At 43.6% G+C, this 25606-nt stretch overlaps 1 protein-coding gene across 1 annotated transcript in view; it reads right to left on the reverse strand.

The window, feature by feature from the left end:
• Positions 1-8025: 8025 nt before the first annotated feature.
• The window catches only part of eif2b3 (eukaryotic translation initiation factor 2B, subunit 3 gamma), a 46885-nt gene continuing 29304 nt past the window's right edge, over positions 8026-25606 (reverse strand). Inside the window, exons 10-12 of the mRNA XM_046359948.1 lie at positions 24231-24379; positions 12918-13021; positions 8026-8246 (exon numbers count right to left, since the gene is read on the reverse strand). Coding sequence (XP_046215904.1) covers positions 8194-8246; positions 12918-13021; positions 24231-24379 — 306 coding nt within the window. The 3' untranslated portion in view covers positions 8026-8193. The remainder of the gene's footprint in view (positions 8247-12917; positions 13022-24230; positions 24380-25606) is intronic.

Below are 25606 nucleotides of genomic sequence, written 5' to 3' on the forward strand. Positions count from 1 at the left end.
GTCAGTTGAGGATGCATGGTCATTCTTTAAAAGTAACTTCCTCACCATTTTAGATAAGCATGCTCCGTTCAAAAAATGCAGAACCAAGAACAGATACAGACCTTGGTTCACTCCAGACCTGACTGCCCTCGACCAGCACAAAAACATCCTGTGGCGGACTGCAATAGCATCGAATAGCCCCCGTGATATGCAACTGTTCAGGGAAGTCAGGAACCAATACACGCAGTCAGTCAGGAAAGCTAAGGCCAGCTTCTTCAGGCAGAAGTTTGCATCCTGTAGCTCCAACTCCAAAAAGTTCTGGGACACTGTGAAGTCCATGGAGAACAAGAGCACCTCCTCCCAGCTGCCCACTGCTCTGAGGCTAGGAAACACGGTCTCCACCGATAAATACATGATTATCGAAAACTTCAATAAACACTTCTCAACGGCTGGCCATGCCTTCCGCCTGGCTACTCCAACCTCGGCCAACAGCTCCGCCCCCCCCGTAGCTCCTCACCCAAGCCTCTCCAGGTTCTCCTTTACCCAAATCCAGATAGCAGATGTTCTGAAAGAGCTGCAAAACCTGGACCCGTACAAATCAGCTGGGCTTGACAATCTGGACCCGCTATTTCTGAAACTATCTGCCGCCATTGTCGCAACCCCTATTACCAGCCTGTTCAACCTCTCTTTCATATCGTCTGAGATCCCCAAGGATTGGAAAGCTGCCGCAGTCATCCCCCTCTTCAAAGGGGGAGACACCCTGGACCCAAACTGTTACAGACCTATATCCATCCTGCCCTGCCTATCTAAGGTCTTCGAAAGCCAAGTCAACAAACAGGTCACTGACCATCTCGAATCCCACCGTACCTTCTCCGCTGTGCAATCTGGTTTCCGAGCCGGTCACGGGTGCACCTCAGACACACTCAAGGTACTAAACGATATCATAACCGCCATCGATAAAAGACAGTACTGTGCAGCCGTCTTCATCGACCTCGCCAAGGCTTTCGACTCTGTCAATCACCATATTCTTATCGGCAGACTCTACAGCCTCGGTTTTTCGGATGACTGCCTTGCCTGGTTCACCAATTACTTTGCAGACAGAGTTCAGTGTGTCAAATCGGAGGGCATGCTGTCCGGTCCTCTGGCAGTCTCTATGGGGGTGCCACAGGGTTCAATTCTCGGGCCGACTCTTTTCTCTGTGTATATCAATGATGTTGCTCTTGCTGCAGGCGATTCCCCGATCCACCTCTACGCAGACGACACCATTCTATATACTTTCGGCCCGTCATTGGACACTGTGCTATCTAACCTCCAAACGAGCTTCAATGCCATACAGCACTCCTTCCGTGGCCTCCAACTGCTCTTAAATGCGAGTAAAACCAAATGCATGCTTTTCAACCGATCGCTGCCTGCACCCGCATGCCCGACTAGCATCACCACCCTGGATGGTTCCGACCTTGAATATGTGGACATCTATAAGTACCTAGGTGTCTGGCTAGACTGCAAACTCTCCTTCCAGACCCACATCAAACATCTCCAATCGAAAATCAAATCAAGAGTCGGCTTTCTATTCCGCAACAAAGCCTCCTTCACTCACGCTGCCAAGCTTACCCTAGTTAAACTGACTATCCTACCGATCCTCGACTTCGGCGATGTCATCTACAAAATGGCTTCCAACACTCTACTCAGCAAACTGGATGCAGTCTATCACAGTGCCATCCGTTTTGTCACTAAAGCACCTTATACCACCCACCACTGCGACTTGTATGCTCTAGTCGGCTGGCCTTCACTACATATTCGTCGCCAGACCCACTGGCTCCAGGTCATCTACAAGTCCATGCTAGGTAAAGCTCCGCCTTATCTCAGTTCACTGGTCACGATGGCAACACCCATCCGTAGCACGCGCTCCAGCAGGTGTATCTCACTGATCATCCCTAAAGCCAACACATCATTTGGCCGCCTTTCGTTCCAGTACTCTGCTGCCTGTGACTGGAACGAATTGCAAAAATCGCTGAAGTTGGAGACTTTTATCTCCCTCACCAACTTCAAACATCAGCTATCCGAGCAGCTAACCGATCGCTGCAGCTGTACATAGTCTATAGGAAAATAGCCCACCCATTTTCACCTACCTCATTCCCATACTGTTTTTTATACTGTTTTTATTTATTTATTTTTCTGCTCTTTTGCACACCAATATCTCTACCTGTACATGACCTGATCATTTATCACTCCAGTGTTAATCTGCAAAACTGTATTATTCGCCTACCTCCTCATGCCTTTTGCACACATTGTATATAGACTGCCCATTTTTTTTCTACTGTGTTATTGACTTGTTAATTGTTTATTCCATGTGTAACTCTGTGTTGTCTGTTCACACTGCTATGCTTTTATCTTGGCCAGGTCGCAGTTGCAAATGAGAACTTGTTCTCAACTAGCCTACCTGGTTAAATAAAGGTGAAATAAAAAATAAATAAAAAGGCAATATAGTTTATTATAGAGTGAATGTAAGACATGTATACACCAGGGTGGAATATAAAGCAATATAAAGCAATATAAAGCATAGATTATTTGTGCTCTATTGAATAAATACATGTAGTCAGGAGTGAAACAACCCCCATGCGCTTGTCTTGGTAACCACTTTATTACAGAAAGTTAAATGACAACAAATGATTATGGTTGGCATACGTAACAATCAAGATGGGACAACAAACTGCTGATAAGTTCAATAACCTTGCTACTTGCACTTTGGATGTGTAACAACAGCAATAGTTGCCACTTTATGGAACCATTAAGGTTATTTCCTCCCAGCTCTATAATCCTTTCATCTTGTACATTGTTCAAAAACTGTGAAGTGAATGACTTCACATTTAAATAGATTAGCACACACCTACATGACTGAGACATACTCTCTTTTAGTCTACGCATCCTTTGGCCAATTTATAAAAAACATTTCAGTTGGTGGATAACATGTAGCTTTCAACCCAGGCCTTCAAGATGACCATTGGGCTGCGAATTTGATTTAGACTGACTTAAAAAAAAAAGAAGTGTGATACTTGACAAGCATACATGTATAATTGCAACTATTTCAGTATACATACACAATGTTACATACTGTAGGGGATGTTTGATTTAATTCAATGCAAACCTCAGACTCCAGGTCTAGCCTACATACTGTGTGTGAGCGTGGACAGAGATGAGTGGGAAAGGATATTCATATCGTGGTGGCATACAGGGGTGGTACTAGAGATCAGCTAGTTACTCAATTTGTTCAATTGGATGAGGGGAAAAGGCAACTGGAAATTGGAGCTAATATGGAATGTAAGGAATTGCCCTGTGTGGTAGGGGGCCCCTTGAAGCCTAACAAACTGAGGGAGGTCTGGTCCGAGGTCTAGAGGCCTTGGATAAATAAACCCCAGAGATGACCATGCGCTGTCCAGATATCTGCCATCACACGGCCTCCCCAACATAAACCACTCCCTCTCGGGCCCTGGCCTGCCTGCCTAGCCCCGGTTCTGTATGTGCAATTGCAAAGTACGGAACCACTCTCGCACTCAAGCATCACACGATCTGTGCTGCAGTTGACTGCGTGAATAGTTATCGTAAACCTAGGCGTGCTTGCATTTCTTTCTCATGTGGACCAGTGGAGACGGGAACACATTCTACTAGGTTAGAGTTCACATGAACTGACGGGGCCAAATCATTTGCAGTTTACGTTGGGGGTTTAGTTGTTATTTGTGAAATAGTACATGCAGAGAAGTTCAAGTTTTAAACGCTAAAAAGGCTGGTCTTCTGCACACAGCTTAAGCATATTCCTGGACTAAAAAGCATGTTCAATGGGTATTCTCCCTTGAAATAGGTTTTTAGTCCAGGACTAGTCTTAGGGACTGCACATGCCGCACCGAATGTTGATCTGCCATTCATCTGCAATTCTTTCACCTTTTATTCGGCCCGCTGTGTTTAAGGGACCACCCGCCGGTAGGCATCTGACTGCTGACATTTTCGGACAGTTTTCACTTGGTTGGCAAATTATGCCAGAAAATTAAGTCTGGAGCGGCACTCTGTTCAGAGGTGCTAAGTACTCTCAGCTGGCAAACTCTACTGGTGTCCATGCCTTTAATATGTGTCCAGGAAACCAACCCATAAGGGTAGAACTTGGCATATCGGCAATTTTTGTACATCATATGAAAGTCAACAATATAAGTAACTTTAGTTTTGTAGATACATTAATTTCCATTTTCTTAACAACCGTGCAACTACTTGTAACTTCATATGGCTGATAGACTACATATAACTTCATTGCTATGATGTGTGAATACAACATTCTGGTAACCAGAACAATTACAATGTTCAACATGGTATAAGGTATTCTTTTTCAGCAGGGACCACATTTTTCTGCCAACATTTCTGGGCACCCGATTTTTCCCCAAAGAATTTCTCACTCCACCCACCCCAAATCCAATGACACCTTAACATCAGTACATTTAGACTTTTACATTAACAAATATCCTTCAATTAATTGCATTTTCATCTCTTATCAAAATGAAAAGAAACCAATAAATACATTTACTCAATAAAATTCAATTTTCTAATTAACTTTCCCAAAAACATGGAATATAGTCCCATACAATAATCAGTACTCTTGATTTGTTCCAAAAATAATTGGTGACCCCACTGCAGTTCCCCCCCAAACCCACTAGGGGTCGCGACCCCGACTTTGAATACCACTGATTTAAGTTCAATTTATTTTACGTTATTGCAACAGATAAATTCCATAAAGAGTGCACTAATTCCACCTTCAACCCACATTTGTCCACTTTTAAACAATATTTGTCCAAACAGAACCCATTACAATCGATTACAATCACTATTAACTAAATAGATTTCAAGTTTGAATAAATCAATAACCAAAACATATCACAATCATGTATTTGAATCAACAAGTGCCAAACCGTAATGATAACAGTGCAACAGTATTACAAGTAATAACAGTAGTATATTTACACAGTAATAAGCACGCAGCACAAATATGTGTACAATCCATGGAGGGACCTATTTACTCTTAAGTCATCCTCTATTCTTAGGTACTGTTAACTTCTATCATTTACTCTTAAGTCATCTTTTCACTGCTGGTGTTTGAAGCAACAAAAAGACACAGCGAACCAAACCAATATTCATTGAGCGCATGTTTAATGAATGTTTACAGAGGGCTTTCTTAAGTATTGGTAAGCCAAAAGGTGCATTGTAGCAGAATGACGTGTACATGTAAGCATTGAAGGGATGTCTTTAAAAGAAGAGACCTGCCACACAGCCAGAGATACGATTCATTATGATAATGTATTTCTTTCCCCCTTTGTCATGTCATGAATGGTTTGGTTCCCTTAAAGAGGTATTGTCAGACTCTGGCAGGTGGCAACGATAGCAGAATCAAACTTTGTTTATGGGTCTCTCATCAACTTATCATTTATTTATCTACCTATTATGTACCTATATTGTGAGGTGGGTTGGGGTTGAATTGAGAGAAAGCGAGGAGAACAGACTACAAATAAAATGCATTGACATGTGTAGTCGGGGCTCTGACATCATTGCATCATGATCCATTGAAACGTAATATGAAATTATGCACTGCTCTGGTCTTTGCAAGTTAAAAACTACAAACTGGGACCCATAAGCAAAGAGTATGTATCATATATCATCTGACAGGAACAGTTCAATCACCCAGAAGAGCTTTGCGTCCATAAAAGAAAACATATCACACAGGGGAATGCATTTAATCTGGCAACACTAAATAAAAATAGCCGGTTGCCCGACTGTCTGACAGACTCAATTAAATACATTAACTGGTGACAAAACCTGTGCACATGGCCCAACATGGCTTTGTCTGGTCTGCTGACTGTGGTGCAGATCATTTATCATACATCTAACCTGCTGCACAGCTTGTTTAGCTAGCTGAAAGCCATGGTGGTTTACTACTGAGATATATCGGAGTTGGTGTGCCTCACGTTCCTATAGGTTATTATACTATACATGGACCCCCCCCCACGCACCCTTTGTTAAAGTAGCATAAGCAAGTGTTATTTCTGTTGAGCTGCTTAAAAAGACACTGTGTGTGTGTGCTTCTGTGCGTTGAGGTGGGCGTGAGGGTTGAACGGAGGCATGGGGGACGCAGCAGTGTCTCAAAAGGTAGGGCTGCAAAAAAGGGAGGAAATTAGTTTGTGCCCCAAGAACAGAGAAGACAAATTGAGGAAGTGTTCTGTTAATGTGTAGAGGTCAGCAACAGACATGCTGGTTTTTGCCACTTGGGTGGCCTAGCCAGTCTCTCACCCTCCAACATGCTCAGCCCTCCAGCCCCAAAACCACCCACCCCAAAAGTCCCAAACTCCACCCCACCACACACACACTCCTCCCTTGGAGCAGAGCTTCTCTTCCCTTTCCCCCTAGATGTCATTTGGTCAGTCTGACCAGCACCCATTTGGCCTGGAAGCCAGGGCAGGGTACTCCTCCACAAGAACTGATGTCAACCAGCTCTCTCGCCTGGTGTGAGTCCCAAATGGCACCCTAATCCCTATACGGATTTGATTTATTTACTGCACTACTAAAATGGGGAATATGGTGCCATTTGGGACACAGCCTCTTGGACCAGCTCCTGGACAGTATTTATATTACTGTCTACATGTCATCTCCATTGGCTTCACAAGGACCACTGCACTTACACTACTTCCTGCAACTGCCAAAGGCACATTACACCACTGCCTGCCTGTTAACATTAGTATCTTTATTTGTATTAGAGCCTGCCAACGTTCACGGCTAGCCATGCAGCTGAGCTGACACAGAGGTACGGAGGTGTGGACAGAGGAAATCAACAATCATAAAAAAATAGCAGTGGTATATCTAGAAGACATTAAACATTCAATTTCTTTTCATCACTTTGAAAAAGTTCCCAAACTGTTGAGTGACCACTCTAATTAATTTCATCCTTTATAGTCTGTCCATGGTGGTGGGACATGTTTTATCATAGTAACAAATAGCCCTATGGAGACTAACCCAGAGACGAGAGCTGATATATGATCTGTTGGATGACATCTGATCCCAAGCCCTGGAAAACACAAGCATCTGCCACATTCGGACCAGAGAGGTGGGGACTGACACTGAACATAGAGCTGGTTAACTCCTAACCTAACTAACACAGCCACAAGGACTTGGGAGTTGGCTGCTGTATAAATATACAAACCTGGCTTTAAAAAACAACCCATGCCAGGTCTCATAAATTGGACTTGATGCTCTCAGGTCAGAGGCTGCAGAAAGGGTTAAAGCAGGAAGAAGAATGAAAATAACAATATCTTTAATTTATGTTACCATTTATCTGTGTATGCAAGTCTTTAAATGGCCACAAAAAAAGGAGTCCTTCGAAGATTTTTTTTTACAATAACTTTTGTATCGGGACTTGAATCTACTGTCTGTATAAAGAAAATAAAAAAGCAAAGGTGAGTTGAAAGCTTAGTCATTCTAGCATCACTAACGACAAAAACAAAAGAAGAGAAAAGAGACAACATAATTACTCTGCCAATGACGATAAATGACTTTATTGGTCATGGACACAATATGAAGCAGGCCACTGTAAATCACACGACAGACGGAGCATCTTCCTGGAGATCTGTCGTCGTTTGTGACTAAGGAACTTCAGACCTGTAATTTAAGAAATTCGCTGGCGAAAGAATGTAATAAATCTTTGACAGCAAAGAAAAGAGACCAACTCCTAAATTTCTATCAGTTTGTGAATGTGGGAGGGATTGTGTGTTACTTGATGAGATCTCACTGGGTGGTCCAGCCCACCATTTTTGTGTACAAATAAACTTAACCCCCAATGTGCTGCTCTGGTCCTCTGCTGCACCACACGGCATAGACACAGACTACCAGGCTGTATAGTCGTGTGTAGAAATGTATCTATAGACGACAACACATGGACCGAACAAACACTTAACAAAGCTTTATAGAATCACCCAGAAATAACAGACAAGACTCACACAAAGAACACCACTGAAACTGATCCTTGGGATAAATAAAATTGCTTTTATTTGGACACAATGTAAAAAAAGACAATGGAGATGGTGGGGTGATGTGTGGAACTGCCTGGTGGTCAGTTAGTTTGCCTCACTGCTCTGGTCTGTTGGATCAGTCAATAAGGCGTTGTTCCCATCGGTCAGTCTTCCCCCTTGTCTAGATCTCCATCAGCTGGTCAGTTCCAACGATCACCTCGTTAGTCCTTTCAGCTACAGGTGAGAAGAAACCTCTCACAATTAGACATTTGAGTTAGAAGATTATGAACCTTTGTTCTTCTGTGGAACCTAGTATTTGAGATGGACTGTATAATTAAACAGGCCGAAGATCCCTAGACCTATAGCGAGTGGTTAATTGGGTTTGTAAAAAACAACAGTGTTCGATACACTGAAGTCAAGTTCTGGTCTTTGAAGTACTTTTCAAGCAGAAATTAAGTCACAAGGCAGTTAACATGCTCAACTCAGACAAAAAGTATGCAGTGCATTGCAAAAGTATTCAGACATTTTGGATGTCTTCACATTTCGTGTTACAAAGTGGGGATTAAAATGGATGTAATTGTAATTTCTTTTGTCAACAATCTACACAAAATATTCTGTCAAAGCGGAAGATTTTTTTTATATACACTACCGTTCAAAAGTTAGGGGTCACATTTTTAAAAAAGAAAAGCAGATTCTTTTGTCCATTAAAATAACATCAAATTGATTACAAATACAGTGTAGACATTGTTAATGTTGTAAATGACTATTGTAGCTGGAAACGGCAGATTCTTTCATGGAATATCTACATAGGCGCACAGAGGCCCATTATCAGCAACCATCACTCCTGTGTTCCAATGGCACGTTGTGTTAGCTAATTCAAAATTATAATTTTAAAAGGCTAATTGATCATTAGAAAATCATTTTGCAATTATGTTAGCACAGCTGAAAAATGTGTTGATTAAAGAAGCAATAAAACTGGCCTTCTTTAGACTAGTTGAGTATCTGGAGCATCAGCATTTGTGGGTTTGATTACAGGCTCAAAACGGCCAGGAACAAAGATTTTCTTTTGACACTTCTCAGTCTATTCTTGTTCTGAGAAATGAAGGCTATTCCATGCAAGAAATTGCCAAAAAGCTGAACATCTCTTACAACGCTGTGTACTACTTCCTTCGCAGAAAAGCGCAAATTGGCTCTAACCAGAATAGAAAAAGGAGTGAGAGGCCACAGTGCACAACTGAGCAAGAGGACAAGTACATTAGTCTCTAGTTTGAGAAACAGACGCCTCACAAGTCTTCAACTGGCAGCTTCATTAAATAGTACCCGCAAAACACCAGTCTCAACGCCAACAGTGAAGAGGCAACTCCGGGATGCTGGCCTTCGAGTTCCTCTGTCCAGTGCCTGTGTTCTTTTGCCAATCTTAATCTTTTCTTTTTATTTGCCAGTCTGAGATGTTTTTTTCTTTGCAACTCTGCCTAGAAGGCCAGCATCCCAGTGTCGACCTCTTCACTGTTGACGTTGAGATTGTCCATATACCACAAACCCCTGAGGAAGCTTATTGCTATTATAAACTGGTTACCAATGTAACTGGAGCAGTAAAATACATGTTTTGTCATAGCCATTGTATATCAGACCGATATACTATGGCTATCAGCCAATCAGCATTCAGGGCTAGAACCACCCAGTTTATAATGGTGCTTTTAGAACAGCTATCTTTTTCAATGGCTGTGATGGGAGAAAACTGAGAATGGATCAACAACATTGTAGTGAGTCAACGATAATGACCTAAATGACAGAGTGAAAAGAAGAAGACAAATGTACAGAATTTACAAAAATATGTATCTTGTATGCAACCAGCAAAGGAAGACATTTTGCTGGTTGTGTAACACTTTTTGTTTGGTGAAAATCCAACACGGCACTGAGTAAATGCCTCCTTTTCAAGCATGGTGGTGGCTGCATCATGGTATGGGTATGCTTGACATCGGCAAATACTTTTTCAGGATAAAAAGAAACGGGATGGAGCTAAGCACATGCAACATCCTAGAGGAAAACCTGCTTCAGTTTGCTTTACTCCAGAGACTAAGAGAGGAATTCACCGTTCAGCAGACCAATAACCTAACACAAGGCCAAATCTACACAAGTTGCTTACCAAGGAAGAAAGTGAATGTTCCTGAGTGGCCAAGTTACAGTTTTGACTTAAACCTGCTTGAATATCTGTTAAGACTTGCTGTCTAGCCATGATCCCCAACATCTTGACAGAGCTTGAAGAATTGTTAAAAGAATAAATGGGCAAATATTGCACAATCCAGGTGTGTAAAGCTTTTATAGAATTACCCAAGAAGATCCACAGCTTTAAAATCGATGCCAAAGGTGTTTCTAACATGTATTGACTCAGGGAACTGAATAATTATGTAACGACATTTTAGTAATTTAATTTATCTTGAAAATAATATGATTTGACTCTATATAATAATAATAATATGACTCTTGACAGAGTATTTTGTGTAGATTGTTGAACAAAACAAAAAGCAAATTTAATACATTTTAATCCCACGTTGTAACACAGTAAAGGGAATAAATCCAAGGCTCCTGAATACTGTTACAAGGCATTGTATATTTTCACAATGTGCCAAATCATACACATTTCTAGGATTTCGACACTTTCCCTCTCAATGACAGATGGATCAGGATTTCAGGAGAAAAACAAGGTGAACGCAGATGATTCTTTCCCTCACATAAGGGCGATGCCTAACAGCCTATTGAGACAAACCTGAAGAGAGCCTGCTATCCATCCAGAGCAAAAAAGCTCATCCAAACTAAACCGGGGAAAGTGATTCATGATCCATATAAATACATTTTAGTGTGAAGGAATCCGAACAAAGGCTCTGTTTTTGCATTCAGAGTTAGGAGGAAAGAGAAACAGAGCATGAAACACCAGGAGAGCAGTGTATTTGTGAGGGAGAGAGGGGAGGAGGAAGAGGAGAGAAGAGCATATCTGTCTCCCTGAAGCTTGGAGAACAGTCTTCGTCCTTTCTGAAGCAGCAGCAACACCTGCAGAGTCCCACCGCCACCTGACTGCTTGTGCAGTCAGAAGACTTCTGTCTGTCTGTAGCTGCCCGACAGGGTGGTCTCTCTCTCCACAGACACCTCCATCTAACTGCTTTATGAGTGGAGGCATAATGCTTTTACCAGTCATACTCCTCATTTATCCTCTGACGAGAGAGGCAACCCACCTGATACGGATGGTGTTCAGAAGCAAACTGAGCCCGTGAGGAGCAACTGCTTCAGGGGATTTATATATAAAGCAACTGCTCTTTGTTTCATATGGATATCATTTCTGTCAAAGAGAACCCACTGTTCACAGTATGCATGTAATATGTATGTATACACAGTGGGCCAATAGCTTGGGGTGATAGAAGTCAAAGCTGTATGTCTGATGGATAGCCATGAATAGGACCACCCTGTGAAGCCAGATTGAAAGGGAAAATAAATACCTTTTACTTCAAAACTAAGTGTTAGTATATCAATCCGAGACAGTCACTATAGTAGAGAAGGCTGTATCTAAGCACTATCCAACCTTATGGCGAAGTCAAAGTTCAGGTTTAACATTAATTTGGCCTTAATTATCCATATCACGTAAGAAAAAAATAACAGTACTTTTTATATCATTAAGATTAAACGATTCAAATTGAAGGGGAACTTGGCACTTTGATATGATGAGTCAAAGTGCTTTTGACTTCAGAACTTAAAAGAGAACGGTTGTTGGCATCCTCCGGGCTATTTCGAGACTTTATGGCAGTTATTATAAGTGATGCTTTTATAATGATAGGTTATATTAACCTCTGCTCTGTGGCACTCTGTTCGCCTTTTTTCAGGGGCTATCTTTGAATTGTGCTCTCTTGCTGTGCTGTGCTTTAAGCTTATAGGAGTTAGGTGGTGTTGGTGGCGAGGGAGGGGGATTGGGGTGGATGCTGGGCTGGGGGATTGGGGTGGATGCTGGGCTGGGGGACTGAGTGTATGGGAAGTACAAGGATCTAGCTTGTCATTTGGGATTTCTGGGAGCCGTTCCATAAGCCAGTGCTTTCCAGGTTATGGCAGGCTAATCAGGTCCAGTCGCACTCCGATAACCATAACGGGCTGGGAAGTTGGATGGGCAGGGTGGAAGGGGGTCGGTTGGGAGGGAGGTAAATGTTGCAGTATTTGGTGCAGGGGGCCATGGTGTAGCAACACCCTGTTGTTCAGTCAATTAGGCTGAGCAGGCCTTGGACATCTTAGGGGCGCCCCTGACAGTGTCATTGATGGAGAGGTTAGAGACCAGGCCAGGACCACCCGGAATACAACAGCCACCAGACACCCTTCCCCCCACCCCCACAATCCCCAAAACACACACAAACATACAAACACACAGGAACACACACACAACCCCCCAGCTTGATCAAGGACTATGGACAAGGGGATTAAGAATATTCCAAAAATAGGGTTAGGTTTAAATGCGCTTTAAGAAGGAGAATAAAACACATGGCACACGCAGGCGCGCGCCACACACACACATTCACCCAGTCACATAAACATTGACCCACACAAGTTCACACCCAATAATCACAATTTCTACTTTTGGAACATTCCTCCTGGATACAATACTACATGACTTGTAGCATGTGTCATTTCTGTCCGTTGAGGGATGCAAATTCAGGTACCTTTCTCAAACTCCCATTTTTTTCCAGAAATCCCAGTGGAAAGTTTCCTGGATTTCCTACTTATTCTCTCCTGATTTGGGGAATCTACCAAACAGGATTTCTGGAAAACCTGGGAAATTTTGGGGCACCGGAATCTACTGCTGCTAGTTAGAGTAGAGGGGAGTGGGACTGTGTGTGATAGCAAGGTGAGGTGAGGCAGTAGTATGCTCACCATTTGGCTCTATGCGCTGGGCACTCCCCACCAGGCAGTATTTGATGTCTGCACCTCGGCCAATCACAGCATTACTGCAGATCACACTGCCCTGGATGTTACACCTGTAGAACAAACACAGAGCAGCATCAACTGTCAGCCCTAGTCCAGAACTAGTTATCACACTGTGCAGCTTGTGGGTATCTGTGAAGACATCGCAGCAAAGTTGATTTCTGGCCAGTGGACACTGAAATAACACAGTCAAAATCCTGGTTTTATGTACTGTTTAAACATCTACTCCAATTTCAAGGAGGCCGTTTCCTGGATGAACAGTAACATTGTCCCGTTGTCTGTGGCTGCGTTAAACTGCACAGGCTCTCACACACACACACACACACACACACACACACACACACACACACACACACACACACACACACACACACACACACACACACACACACACACACACACACACACACACACACTTTCCAGGGATCACTTTGGCACTATAAAAACTGTATAACTTTATTTGCCCAGTTAGATGTTTACTTGACATGCCTGGGCCAGGCCAGGTTTTTTTTTCAGAGTGGAAGAAGAACATATTTACAATGAACACTTCTCTTTCATGTCTTCAGCTAATTGCCCAGCTGAGGGAGGTCCTTGTCCTTTCCTGCCTCTGACCCCCCTTAAAAGGAAACATGATCCCTCATAGTTTTCAGCTGTCTTGTTTTATTTTCCTAAAGAGACTGGATTAGCATCAGTGTTTCCCTGTATTCATTCATTGTTGCCGCCACACCAGTTATTGTATTTATGGAAAAATGCACTCAGTCTAAACTTAAAATGACTAAAACTAGACAAAATGAAAAAAACAAAACAAAATGCTAGACAGTGTGAAAATAGAAAATTATTTAGATTAAATTAATATTTTGGTCATGGCTGGATTACTGATGGGGCAGGCAGGGCACATGCCCAGGGGGCCTGATTGGGTTTCCCATTGGTTTAGTTAGAATGGTTGAGCATAAGAACATAGAATTAGCCATGGCAAAATGCATAGAATTGCAGGACATTAGTTCACACTGCACAATTTCCTCTCAGCTCCATGGGAAAATGTATCGAACTGCAGGAAACAATTTAAGCCGCACAAACGAGCTGACCACAGCCATTACCACACCGCCCACCACCTAAGACCCTATTCATCCAGAAACACCTCAACAACCCGGCCCCAAATCCCCCACAACAGTTACCAGCGCTGCTAAAAGAAAACCTAGAGGAAAGACTGAGCATGCATTTTGAAGAACAACACCAGCCTCTACCTTGTGTGGGCAAATTATACACCAACATTTAAAATACAACAATGCCATTGTCAGGGCTCCCGAGTGGCGCAGCGGTCTATGGCACTGCATCTCAGTGCAAGAGGCGTCACTACAGTCCCTGGTTCAAATTATTATATATATTTTATTTCACAAGATAGGCCAGTTGAGAACAAGTTCTCAATTACAACTGTGACCTGGCCAAGATAAAGCAAAGCAGTGCGACAAAAAACAAGAGTTACAAGTGGGATAAACAAAAGTACAGTCAATAACGATAGAAAAATCTATATACAGTGTGTGCAAATGGAGTAAAGAGGTAAGGCAATAAATAGGCCATAGTAGCAAAGTAATGACAATTTAGAAAATTAACACTGGAGTGATAGATGTGCAGGTGATGTGCAAAAGAGCAATAAAATGTAAATAAAAACAATATGGGGATGAGGTAGGTAGTTGGATGGGTTATTTACAGATGGGCTGTGTACAGCTGTAGCGATCGGTGAGCTGCTCAGATAGCTCATGCTTATAGTTAGCAAGGGAGATATAAGTCTCCAACTTCAGCGATTATTGAAATTTGTTCCAGTCATTGGCAGCAGAGAACTGGAAGGAAAGGTGGCCAAAGGAAGTGTTGGCTTTGGGGATGACCAGTGAGATATACCTGCTGGAGCGTGTGCTACGAGTGGGTATTGTTATGGTGACCAGTGAGCTGAGATAAGGTGAAGATTTACCTAGCAAAGACTTATAGATGACCTGGAGCCAGTGGGTCTGCGACAAATATGTAGCAAGGGCCAGCCGACGAGAGCATACAGGTCGCAGTGGTGGGTGGTATATGGGGCTTTCATGACAAAACGGATGGCACTGTGATAGACTGCATCCCGTTTGCTGAGTAGAGTGTTGGCGAAGTCAAGGATCGGTAGGATGGTCAGTTTTATGAGGGTATGTTTGACAGTGTGAGTGAAGGAGGCTTTGTTGGTGGTTGAAGATTTCCCTCTAGTGGTGTGGGGGCTGTGCTTTGGCAAAGTGGGTGGGGTTATATCCTTCCTGTTTGGCCCTGTCCGGGGGTGTCCTCGGATGGGGCCACAGTGTCTCCTGACCCCTCCTGTCTCAGCCTCCAGTATTTATGCTGCAGTAGTTTATGTGTCGGGGGGCTAGGGTCAGTTTGTTTATCTGGAGTACTTCTCCTGTCCTATTCGGTGTCCTGTGTAAATCTAAGTGTGCGTTCTCTAATTCTCTCCTTCTCTTTCTTTCTCTCTCTCGGAGGACCTGAGCCCTAGAACCATGCCCCAGGACTACCTGACATGATGACTCCTTGCTGTCCCCAGTCCACCTGGCCATGCTGCTGCTCCAGTTTCAACTGGCCTGGGCCCTAGGACCATGTCCCAGGACTACCTGACATGAGGACTCCTTGCTGTCCCCAGTCCACCTGGCCATGCTCCTGCTCCAGTTTCAACTGTTCTGCCTTACTATTATTCAACCATGCTGGTCATTTATGAACATTTGAACATCTTGGCCACGTTCTGTTATAATCTCCACCCGGCACAGCCAGAAGAGGACTGGCCACCCCACATATGCTCTCTCTAATTCTCTCTTTCTTTCTCTCTCTCGGAGGACCTGAGCCCTAGGACCGTGCCCCAGGACTACCTGACATGATGGCTCCTTGCTGTCCCCAGTCCACCTGACTGTGCTGCTGCTCCAGTTTCAACTGTTCTGCCTTATTATTATTTGACCATGCTGGTCATTTATGAACATTTGAACATCTTGGTCATGTTCTGTTATAATCTCTACCCGGCACAGCCAGAAGAGGACTGGCCACCCCACATAGCCCGGTTCCTCTCTAGGTTTCTTCCTAGGTTTTGGCCTTTCTAGGGAGTTTTTCCTAGCCACCGTGCTTTTACACCTGCATTGTTTGCTGTTTGGGGTTTTAGGCTGGGTTTCTGTACAGCACTTTGAGATATCAGCTGATGTACGAAGGGCTATATAAATGAATTTGATTTGATTTGTTGCGAAATAGGAAGCCGATTCTAGATTTAATTTTGGATTGGAGATGTTTAACATGAGTCTGGAAGGAGAGTTTACAGTCTAGCCAGACACCTAGGTATTTGTAGTTGTCCACATATTCTAAGCCAGAACTGTCCAGAGTAGTGATGCTTGTCGGGCGCGCGGGTGCGGGCAGCGATCGTTTGAAATGCATTTAGTTTTACTAGTGTTTAAGAGCAGTTGGAGGCCATGGAAGGAGTGTTGTTTGTGCATTAAAGCCTGTTTGGAGGTTTGTTAACAGTGTCCAAAGAAGGGTCAGATGTATACAGAATAGTTTTGTCTGCATAGAGGTGGATCAACGAATCACCCGCAGCAAGAACGACATCATTGATACATACAGCGAAAAGAGTCGGCCTGAGAATTGAACCCTGTGGTACCCCCATAGAGACTGCCAGAGATCTGGACAACAGACCCTCCGATTTGACACACTGAACTCTGTCTGAGAAGTAGTTGGTGAACCAAGTGAGGCAGTCATTTGAGAAACCAAGGCTGTCGAGTCTGCCGATAAGAATACATTGATTGACAGAGTCGAAAGCCTTTGCCAGGTCGATGAATATGGCTGCACAGTACTGTCTTTTATCGATGGCAGTTATGATATCGTTTAGTACATTGAGCGTGGCTGAGGTGCACCCGTGACCAGCTTGGAAACAAGATTGCACAGCGGAGAAGGTACGGTGTGATTTGAAATGGTCAGTGACCTGTTTGTTAACTTGGCTTTTGAAGACTTTGAAAAGGCAGGGCAGGATGGATATAGGCCTGTTACAGTTTGGGTCTAGAGTGTCACCCCCTTTGAAGAGGGGGATGACTGCGGCAGCTTTCCACTCTTTAGGAATCTCAGAAAATACGAAAGAGAGGTTGAACAGACTAGTAATAGGGGTTGCAACAAAGGCGGCGGATAATTTTAGAAAGAGAGGGTCCAGATTGTCTAGTTCAGCTGATTTGTACGGGTCCAGGTTTTGCAGTTCTTTCAGAACATCTGCTATCTGGATTTGGGTGAAGGAGAAGCTGGGGAGGCTTGGGCAAGTAGCTGTGGGGGGTGTGGAGCTGTTGGTCGGGGTAGCCAGGTGGAAAGCATGGCCAGCCATGGAGAAATGCTTATTGAAATTCTCGATTATCGTGGATTTATTGGTGGTGACAGTGTTTCCTAGCCTCAATGCAGTGGGCAGCTGGGAGGAGGTGCTCTTATTCAACATGGACTTTACAGTGTCCCAGAACCTTTTGGAGCTAGAGCTGCAGGATGCAAATCTCTATTTGAAAAAGCTAGCCTTTGCTTTCCTAACTGACTGTGTGTATTGGTTCCTGACTTCCCTGAACAGTTGCATATCGTGGGGACTATTCGATGCTAATGCAGTACTCCACAGGATGTTTTTGTGCTGGTCAAAGGGCAGTCAGGTCTGGAGTGAACCAAGGGCTATATCTGTTCTTAGTTCTACATTTTTTGAAAGGGGTATGCTTATTTAAGATGGTGAGGAAATTCCTTTTAAAGAACAACCAGGCATCCTCTACTGAAGAGATGAGGTCAATATCCTTCCAGGACACCCGGGCCAGGTCGATTAGAAAGGCCTGTTCGCAGAAGTGTTTTAGGGAGCGTTTGATAGTGATGAGGGGTGGTCGTTTGACCGCGGACCCATAACGGATGCAGGCAATGAGGCAGTGATCGCTGAGATCCTGATTGAAAACAGCAGAGCATTTGGATATTAGGATGGCCGGGGTGTTAAGCATATCCCAGTTTAGGTCACCTAGCAGAACAAACTCTGAAGATAGATAGGTGGCAATCAATTCACCTATGGTGTCCAGGGCACAGCTGGGAGGTTAGGGGGGGGGGATCTATAACAGGAAGGCAACAGTAAGAGACTTAATTCTGGAGATAATAATTTTTTAAATTAAAGGCTCAAACTATTTGGGCATAGACCTGGAAAGTATGACAGCACTTTGCAGGTTCTCTCTGCAGTAGATTGCATCTCCCCCTTTGGCAGTTCCATCTTGACGGAAAAAGTTGTAGTTGGGGATGGAAATCTCTGAATTTTTGGTGGCATTCCTAAGCCAGGATTCAGACACGGCAAGGATATCAGGGTTGGCGGAGTGTGCTAAAGCAGTGAGCAAAACAAACTTAGGGAGGAGGCTTCTGATGTTACATGCATGAAACTAAGGCTTTTACGGTTACAGAAGTCAACAAATGAGAGCGCCTGGGGACACACAGGGCCTGGGTTAACCTCTACATCACCCGAGGAACAGAGGAGGAGGATGCGGGTACGGCTAAAGGCTATCAAAACTGGTTGTCTAGTGCGTTGGGGACAGACAATAAAAGGAGCAGATTTCTGGGCATAATGTACAGACAGGGGTATGGTAGGGTGCGGGTAAACCTAGGCATTGAGTGACGATGAGAGAGGTTGCACCTCTAGAGGCACTAGTTATGCTGGGTGAGGTCACTGCATGTGTGGGAGGTGGGACAAAAGAGGTATCTGAGGCATGTTGAGTGGGGTTAGAGGTTCCGCAGTAAAATAAAACAATGATAACTACCCTAAACAACAGTATAAAAGGCACATCGACATTAGAGAGAGGCATAAAGCAATCACAGGTGTTGATTGGGAGAGCTAGCTAAGACAACAACGGGTAAGACAACAACAGCTAATTAGCTAAGACAACAACAACAGGTAAAATGGCAATGAATGGGCAGAGAGCGTCAGTTAACTACACACAGGGCCCGAGTTCGAGGCTGGGGCCGACAGATAAACAAAATAAACAAAATGGAGTACCGTGATGAATGAAAACAGCTCAGCAGGCATCAGCTATGTAGCCAGGTGATCATAGGGTCCAGTGAACAGCAATAGATGAAACAGGGAAGCCGTTAGGTAGTCGTTACTGCGCTAGCAAGCGGGAGACACGGCGTTCATAAAGATAGCAGGCCGGGGCTAGCAGAAGCATCTTCACCGACGTCTGGCAAAGGCCGGTTGAGGACACAACGGGCGGAATTACATCGGCAAACCAGTTGTGATGGATCGGTGGGGCTCCGTTTCGACAAAGGGTCCAGTCCAATTGGCAAAAGAGGTATTGTAGCTGAAGTAGTTAAGTTTGCTAGCCGGGAGATGCTCCTGGCTTGAGGCTAACTTGTGCTAGCTTCAGGACAAGGGCCTTAGCCACTATAGTCATTCAGTAGCAGCTAGGTAGCTGCGATGATGTGATGCAAAGGTCCAGAGCTTACGGCAGGAATCCGGTGATGTAGTGGCTTCTCGTCGTGTTAGTGAAGAGTCCGGGAAGCATCATCTGTGTAGCCGAGTGATCATAGAATCCACTGGCTCAAGGCTAGCTTCAGGGCTGGGCCACTCAGTAGCAGCTCGCTAGTTGCGATGACCTGAAGTAATGATCCAGAGCTTACGGCAGGAATCTGGTGATGTAGTGGAAAAAAATCAGTCTGGTATGCTCAGGGTTGATATTGTGCTGTGCAGACTGGCGGGTATTATCCAGGCTAAAAGCTTCTGGTGTCGGAGCTAAAGGTAAAGGCCACTAGTAGTGCCTAACAATGACTAAATAGCTTGAAGCTACAGTGCCTTGCGAAAGTATTCGGCCCCCTTGAACTTTGCGACCTTTTGCCACATTTCAGGCTTCAAACAAAGATATAAAACTGTATTTCTTTGTGAAGAATCAACAACAAGTGGGACACAATCATGAAGTGGAACGACATTTATTGGATATTTCAAACTTTTTTAACATATCAAATACTGAAAAATTGGGCGTGCAAAATTATTCAGCCCCTTTACTTTCTCCAGAAGTTCAGTGAGGATCTCTGAATGATCCAATGTTGACCTAAATGACTAATGATGATAAATACAATCCACCTGTGTGTAATCAAGTCTCCGTATAAATGCACCTGCACTGTGATAGTCTCAGAGGTCCGTTAAAAGCGCAGAGAGCATCATGAAGAACAAGGAACACACCAGGCAGGTCCGAGATACTGTTGTGAAGAAGTTTAAAGCCGGATTTGGATACAAAAAGAATTCCCAAGCTTTAAACATCCCAAGGAACACTGTGCAAGCGATAATATTGAAATGGAAGGAGTATCAGACCACTGAAAATCTACCAAGACCTGGCCGTCCCTCTAAACTTTCAGCTCATACAAGGAGAAGACTGATCAGAGATGCAGCCAAGAGGCCCATGATCACTCTGGATGAACTGCAGAGATCTACAGCTGAGGTGGGACACTCTGTCCATAGGACAACACTCAGCTGTATATTGCACAAATCTGGCCTTTATGGAAGAGTGGCAAGTAGAAAGCCATTTCTGAAATATCTCCATAAAAAGTGTCATTTAAAGTTTGCCACAAGCTACCTGGGAGACACACCAAAGATGTGGAAGAAGGTGCTCTGGTCAGATGAAACCAAAATTGAACTTTTTGGCAACAATGCAAAACGTTATGTTTGGCGTAAAAGCAACACAGCTCATCACCCTGAACACACCATCCCCACTGTCAAACATGGTGGTGGCAGCATCATGGTTTGGGCCTGCTTTTCTTCAGCAGGGACAGGGAAGATGGTTAAAATTGATGGGAAGATGGATGGAGCCAAATACAGGACCATTCTGGAAGACAACCTGATGGAGTCTGCAAAAGACCTGAGACTGGGACGGAGATTTGTCTTCCAACAAGACAATGATCCAAAACATAGAGCAAAATCTACAATGGAATGGTTCAAAAATAAACATAACCAGGTGTTAGAATGGCCAAGTCAAAGTCCAGACCTGAATCCAATCGAGAATCTGTGGAAAGAACTGAAAACTGCTGTTCACAAATGCTCTACATCCAACCTCACTGAGCTCGAGCTGTTTTGCAAGGAGGAATGGGAAAAAATTTCAGTCTCTCGATGTGCAAAACTGATAGACATACCCCAAGCAACTTACAGCTGTAATCGCAGCAAAAGGTGGCGCTACAAAGTATTAACTTAAGGGGCTGAATAATTTTGCACGCCCAATTTTTTAGTTTTTGATAAAAAAAGAAGAAGTTTGAAATATCCAATAAATGTCGTTCCACTTCATGATTGTGTCCCACTTGTTGTTGATTCTTCACAAAAAAAATACAGTTTTATATCTTTATGTTTGAAGCCTGAAATGTGGCAAAAGGTCGCAAAGTTCAAGGGGGCCGAATACTTTCGCAAGGCACTGTATTTAGCTGGTTAGCATCTGATGGCTAGCTTCTGATGGAGGTTCTAGCTATAGATTCTAAAAATAGCAGATCCGTATCACATTGGTTGAGGCGGGTTGCCGGAAGATAAGTTTAATTTAAAAATGAAAAAAAAAGAGATGGAAATATATACAAAAAAAGACGGAAAAAAACTAAATCCAGGCTGAATCACATTCGGCCGTGATTAGCAGTCCCATATGGCAGCGTTGTCCGGGTTTGGCCGTCATTGTAAATAAGAATTTGTTCTTAACTGGCTTATATAGTGAAATAAAAAGGTAAAAACATTTTTAAAAACATTTTTTTAAAACCAACATGTAATTCGATATCGTCAGGTTTGTGTTGTTGAGTTCATGCAGTAATGAAACATTAGACAGTTCATCAAAGCTGAGACCGAGCACATCCATGTCGAAATGTTGTAATCATTATTAGCACGGAGCTCAGTCTAAAACAATGGATTTCAGACAGTAGGTGGGTTTGGGGTCTAGGTTGGCAGTATACTCATTCCTTTGAGTGGAGTAGAAATTCTCTATGGTAAGAAGTCAATGATCTTTCAAATTCTCAGCCCAATCTTCATTTACTGTTAATTGACTCATTATTAAAATTCCAAATTGTTTCTTCATACCTTTGATTGTGCAGTTTAAGTTTCATCAATAAAAAGAGGAACTCAATTAACCTCAATTCAGGATTTAATCTCATCTTCCCATATGTAACTGTCACAGTGAAACTCCAGACCCTGGGTGGCAGGTAGAGGCATGCTACATCTCAGTACCAGCAGTTGGAAAGACTGAGGTAGTGTGTTGGGTTTGGGTTAGTTAGGAGAGCTGGGGGAACCAACAGATTGAGCTCTGTGGGGCAGGCTGAGGCGCAACATGCATGAGCCTCTGACACGCTAGGCCCTGCATCCACTCACACAGGCAGGTTTGTATTGGCTGCTGTTGCACAGAGGGCATTCTATTCAGGTGGTGGTGGTAGGGTTGGAGGGAGAGGGGGTGAGGAGGGTGGGAACCCGGCTGGGGGGTGGATGGCAATTGGAGATTACAAGGATTGGAGTTTTAAACAGAGAGACCACCAAAGAAGCCCAACTGAAACACCACTAATTACTGACACTATGCTCCTCCTTGCTGTGAGCCCCCCCCACCTTAACCACCCACCTCTTCCGCCGGCCTCCCTCGACCCCCCAAATATCCTTAGCTTTGTAAACAAGCCCTCCTACATGCAAACAAAGGGCCCAAAAATGCAAGTGCCTTCTTTAACATGCCAGGGATTTACTAATCCCCTCTTACATTTTTTTTATGTTGTGAAAGAATTGCCATGTCTTTCTTTTTCTGCACTAACTGGGACATGAGGGTACCTACACTGGCTCTGGCCTCCCTGTCTTTAAGAGGGACTGTGCTAAAGCCTAACTCTGCCAGTTAAAGCTCTTCCCCAGGATTTGAGGATCTGTGAATTTAAAATAACAGACTCCTTTTCTACTTCTCAGTGGTCGCTCTCCTGCGATTCATGTCATGCTTGCAGTTTTAAATCACTAGCCCGGACATCCTTTCAACTGACCAGCACGAGTGAAAATACTTTAATCAAAAATGTCTCCCAATGCTAGACTGAAAGCCCCCCAATTCATAGTAGATGTACTTTCCAGAGTCAGCAATCCACCCACAATAAATAGTTGAAAATGAAACTTTCAAGGTAGAAAACAAGTGTGATTTTGGTGCAAATATGTTCACAAGTCTATCAACTCACTGTGCAACAACTTGTGAGTTATATGGATGAAGTTAAATACGTTGTTGCTGAGAATCCAGACGTTTAACCATGTATATTCATCACCTATGTGTTTTTGTATTACATTGTAAGCATGCTCTGGTTCACTGCACACCAATGGACATTGTCAACATAGAGTTCTCCATTTTACCCACTTATCACATAAAACAAGCCTCAGTCAGTCCCCTCATGCTGCAGCCATCTCCCTCCCTCCCTGTTCCCCTTTGTCCTCTCTCTCCCTCTACAGTGGCCTCTGAAACGTACTTGTCCTCACTCTCCCTCTACACTGGCCTCTGAAACCTACTTGTTCCCCTTGGTCCTCTCTCTCCCTCTACACTGACCTCTGAAACCTACTTGTTCCCCTTGGTCCTCTCTCTCCCTCTACACTGGCCTCTGAAACCTACTTGTTCCCCTTGGTCCTCTCTCTCCCTCTACACTGGCCTCTGAAACCTACTTGTTCCCCTTGGTCCTCTCTCCCCCTCTACACTGACCTCTGAAAACTACTTGTCCTCACTCTCCCTCTACACTGACCTCTGAAACCTACTTGTTCCCCTTGGTCCTCTCTCTCCCTCTACACTGACCTCTGAAACCTACTGGTTCCCCTTGGTCCTCTCTCCCCCTCTACACTGACCTCTGAAACCTACTTGTTCCCCTTGGTCCTCTCTCTTCCTCTACACTGGCCACTGAAACCTACTTGTTCCCCTTAGTCCTCTCTCCCCCTCTACACTGGTCTCTGAAACCTACTTGTTCCCCTTGGTCCTCTCTCTGCCTCTACACTGGCCTCTGAAACCTACTTGTTCCCCTTGGTCCTCTCTCTCCCTCTACACTGACCTCTGAAAACTACTTGATCCCCTAATGTGGTTCAACACTATACTAGGCTTAATTGGGGAAGGGAGTTGACTGCCCAGCCTTTATCAAATGGAAATATCATTGTTTCTTCCACTGCTTTCTCTCCACCACAAAGTATCATCTGTGACTTTCTGGTAAAATGACTGTCCTTGGGTCTAAGGGCTCAGTGGTAGAAATGGTCCAAATCTGTATACATTAGACTCTACTCACCCCTCCTCGATGGTGACTCCATGCATGATGATGGAGTTGGTTACTTTGACCTTCTCCCTGACAGTGGTGGACACTCCGATTGTCGATCTCTTGATGGATGTCTTGTCTGAGATCTGACAGGAAGCTCCTATTATGCTGTCTGCACCAATCTAACAGACAATAGGCATACGTGGTAGAACGTTGTCAGTAAAAAGATAATAAGCTGAAAAGACCACGGCAGAATTTACATTTCGCTCTGATCCCTTCACACACTTCGCTATATTAGTCAAATTCCAGTGTAAAAATGTTTACTCTTTAGATGTCTGTTAATGAGAGAAAAGAGAGAAGAAGATGATATTTTAGAACTCAAATGTGTACGACAGTTGGGAAAGCAGTTTGAACACAAAGATAATGGAGAGGCAACCAACAAATGTAGGACCTTAATTTGAGCCAGTTTGCTACAGCAGGAGAATAATCCTGCAGCAACAGGAAATGTGAATTATTATGTGGATTATAATTAATGGCCATTTTTTTTTGTAGGGGTTGATACATTTTTCGTAAGAGAAAATCAAATCTGTCATTTCAGGCTTGGAAATTATAAAATTCAGAAGCCTTTTTAAACCTCACATACACTGCAAGTTAAACATTTCCTGCATTGCAGGAAAGTTCTCCTGCAACACAGTGATCAAATTAAGAGCCTACATCTGTAAGGGCGATTTCACACATATTGTAGTTCTGCACTATAGTTCGAATCAGAATTCAACAATTTTTTACATTGCATTTCTTTCATTTGGTCCAGTTGGTTTCAGATTGCCAAATGACAAACAAACTAAAATGCCTAAACAATGCCTCGTGACTGATATTGATTACTGAATTGTTGGGCATGTGACAATAAACAAAGTGTTCAGGCAAGTAATTTGTTTATTGGGGAAAAATGTGCACGTTAAATTCATCTATGATTATGAAGAAGCATAACTTGTGTCCCAAACTTCATATTACTCTCCCTTTGGTTTTTCAACAACATGCGGAAGGAGGAAGCAGGGCAATGGCCGCTCTAACTGCGACGTGGGTAGGTTATATTCAGCAGCGTATAGCCCCGTCTCCCCTAATCTGCATCGAATGCGCTCATATATGCTCCGCTATTCAGACTGTTTCAGATATATCAAGTTATGGTTGGCTACAGTTAAAGGCGTACATGGCCGTACAGCAGTGTTCTAGAATATTCTTTCATAGTTTACTAATTCTCAGCACGGCTCAAGCAAATAATCCAACCATTGCCACATTCAAATGATTAAGAGCCACGTACGCGGATCCACGTGCGTCCCCAGCGGGATATATCACAATGGGAAGCCGGACTATCGCGGATCCCAATCTGAATTGAGCTTTACTCATAAATC

This window comes from Oncorhynchus gorbuscha, linkage group LG08 (genome assembly GCF_021184085.1).
Source record: "Oncorhynchus gorbuscha isolate QuinsamMale2020 ecotype Even-year linkage group LG08, OgorEven_v1.0, whole genome shotgun sequence".
Classification (NCBI taxonomy): Eukaryota; Metazoa; Chordata; class Actinopteri; order Salmoniformes; family Salmonidae; genus Oncorhynchus; species Oncorhynchus gorbuscha.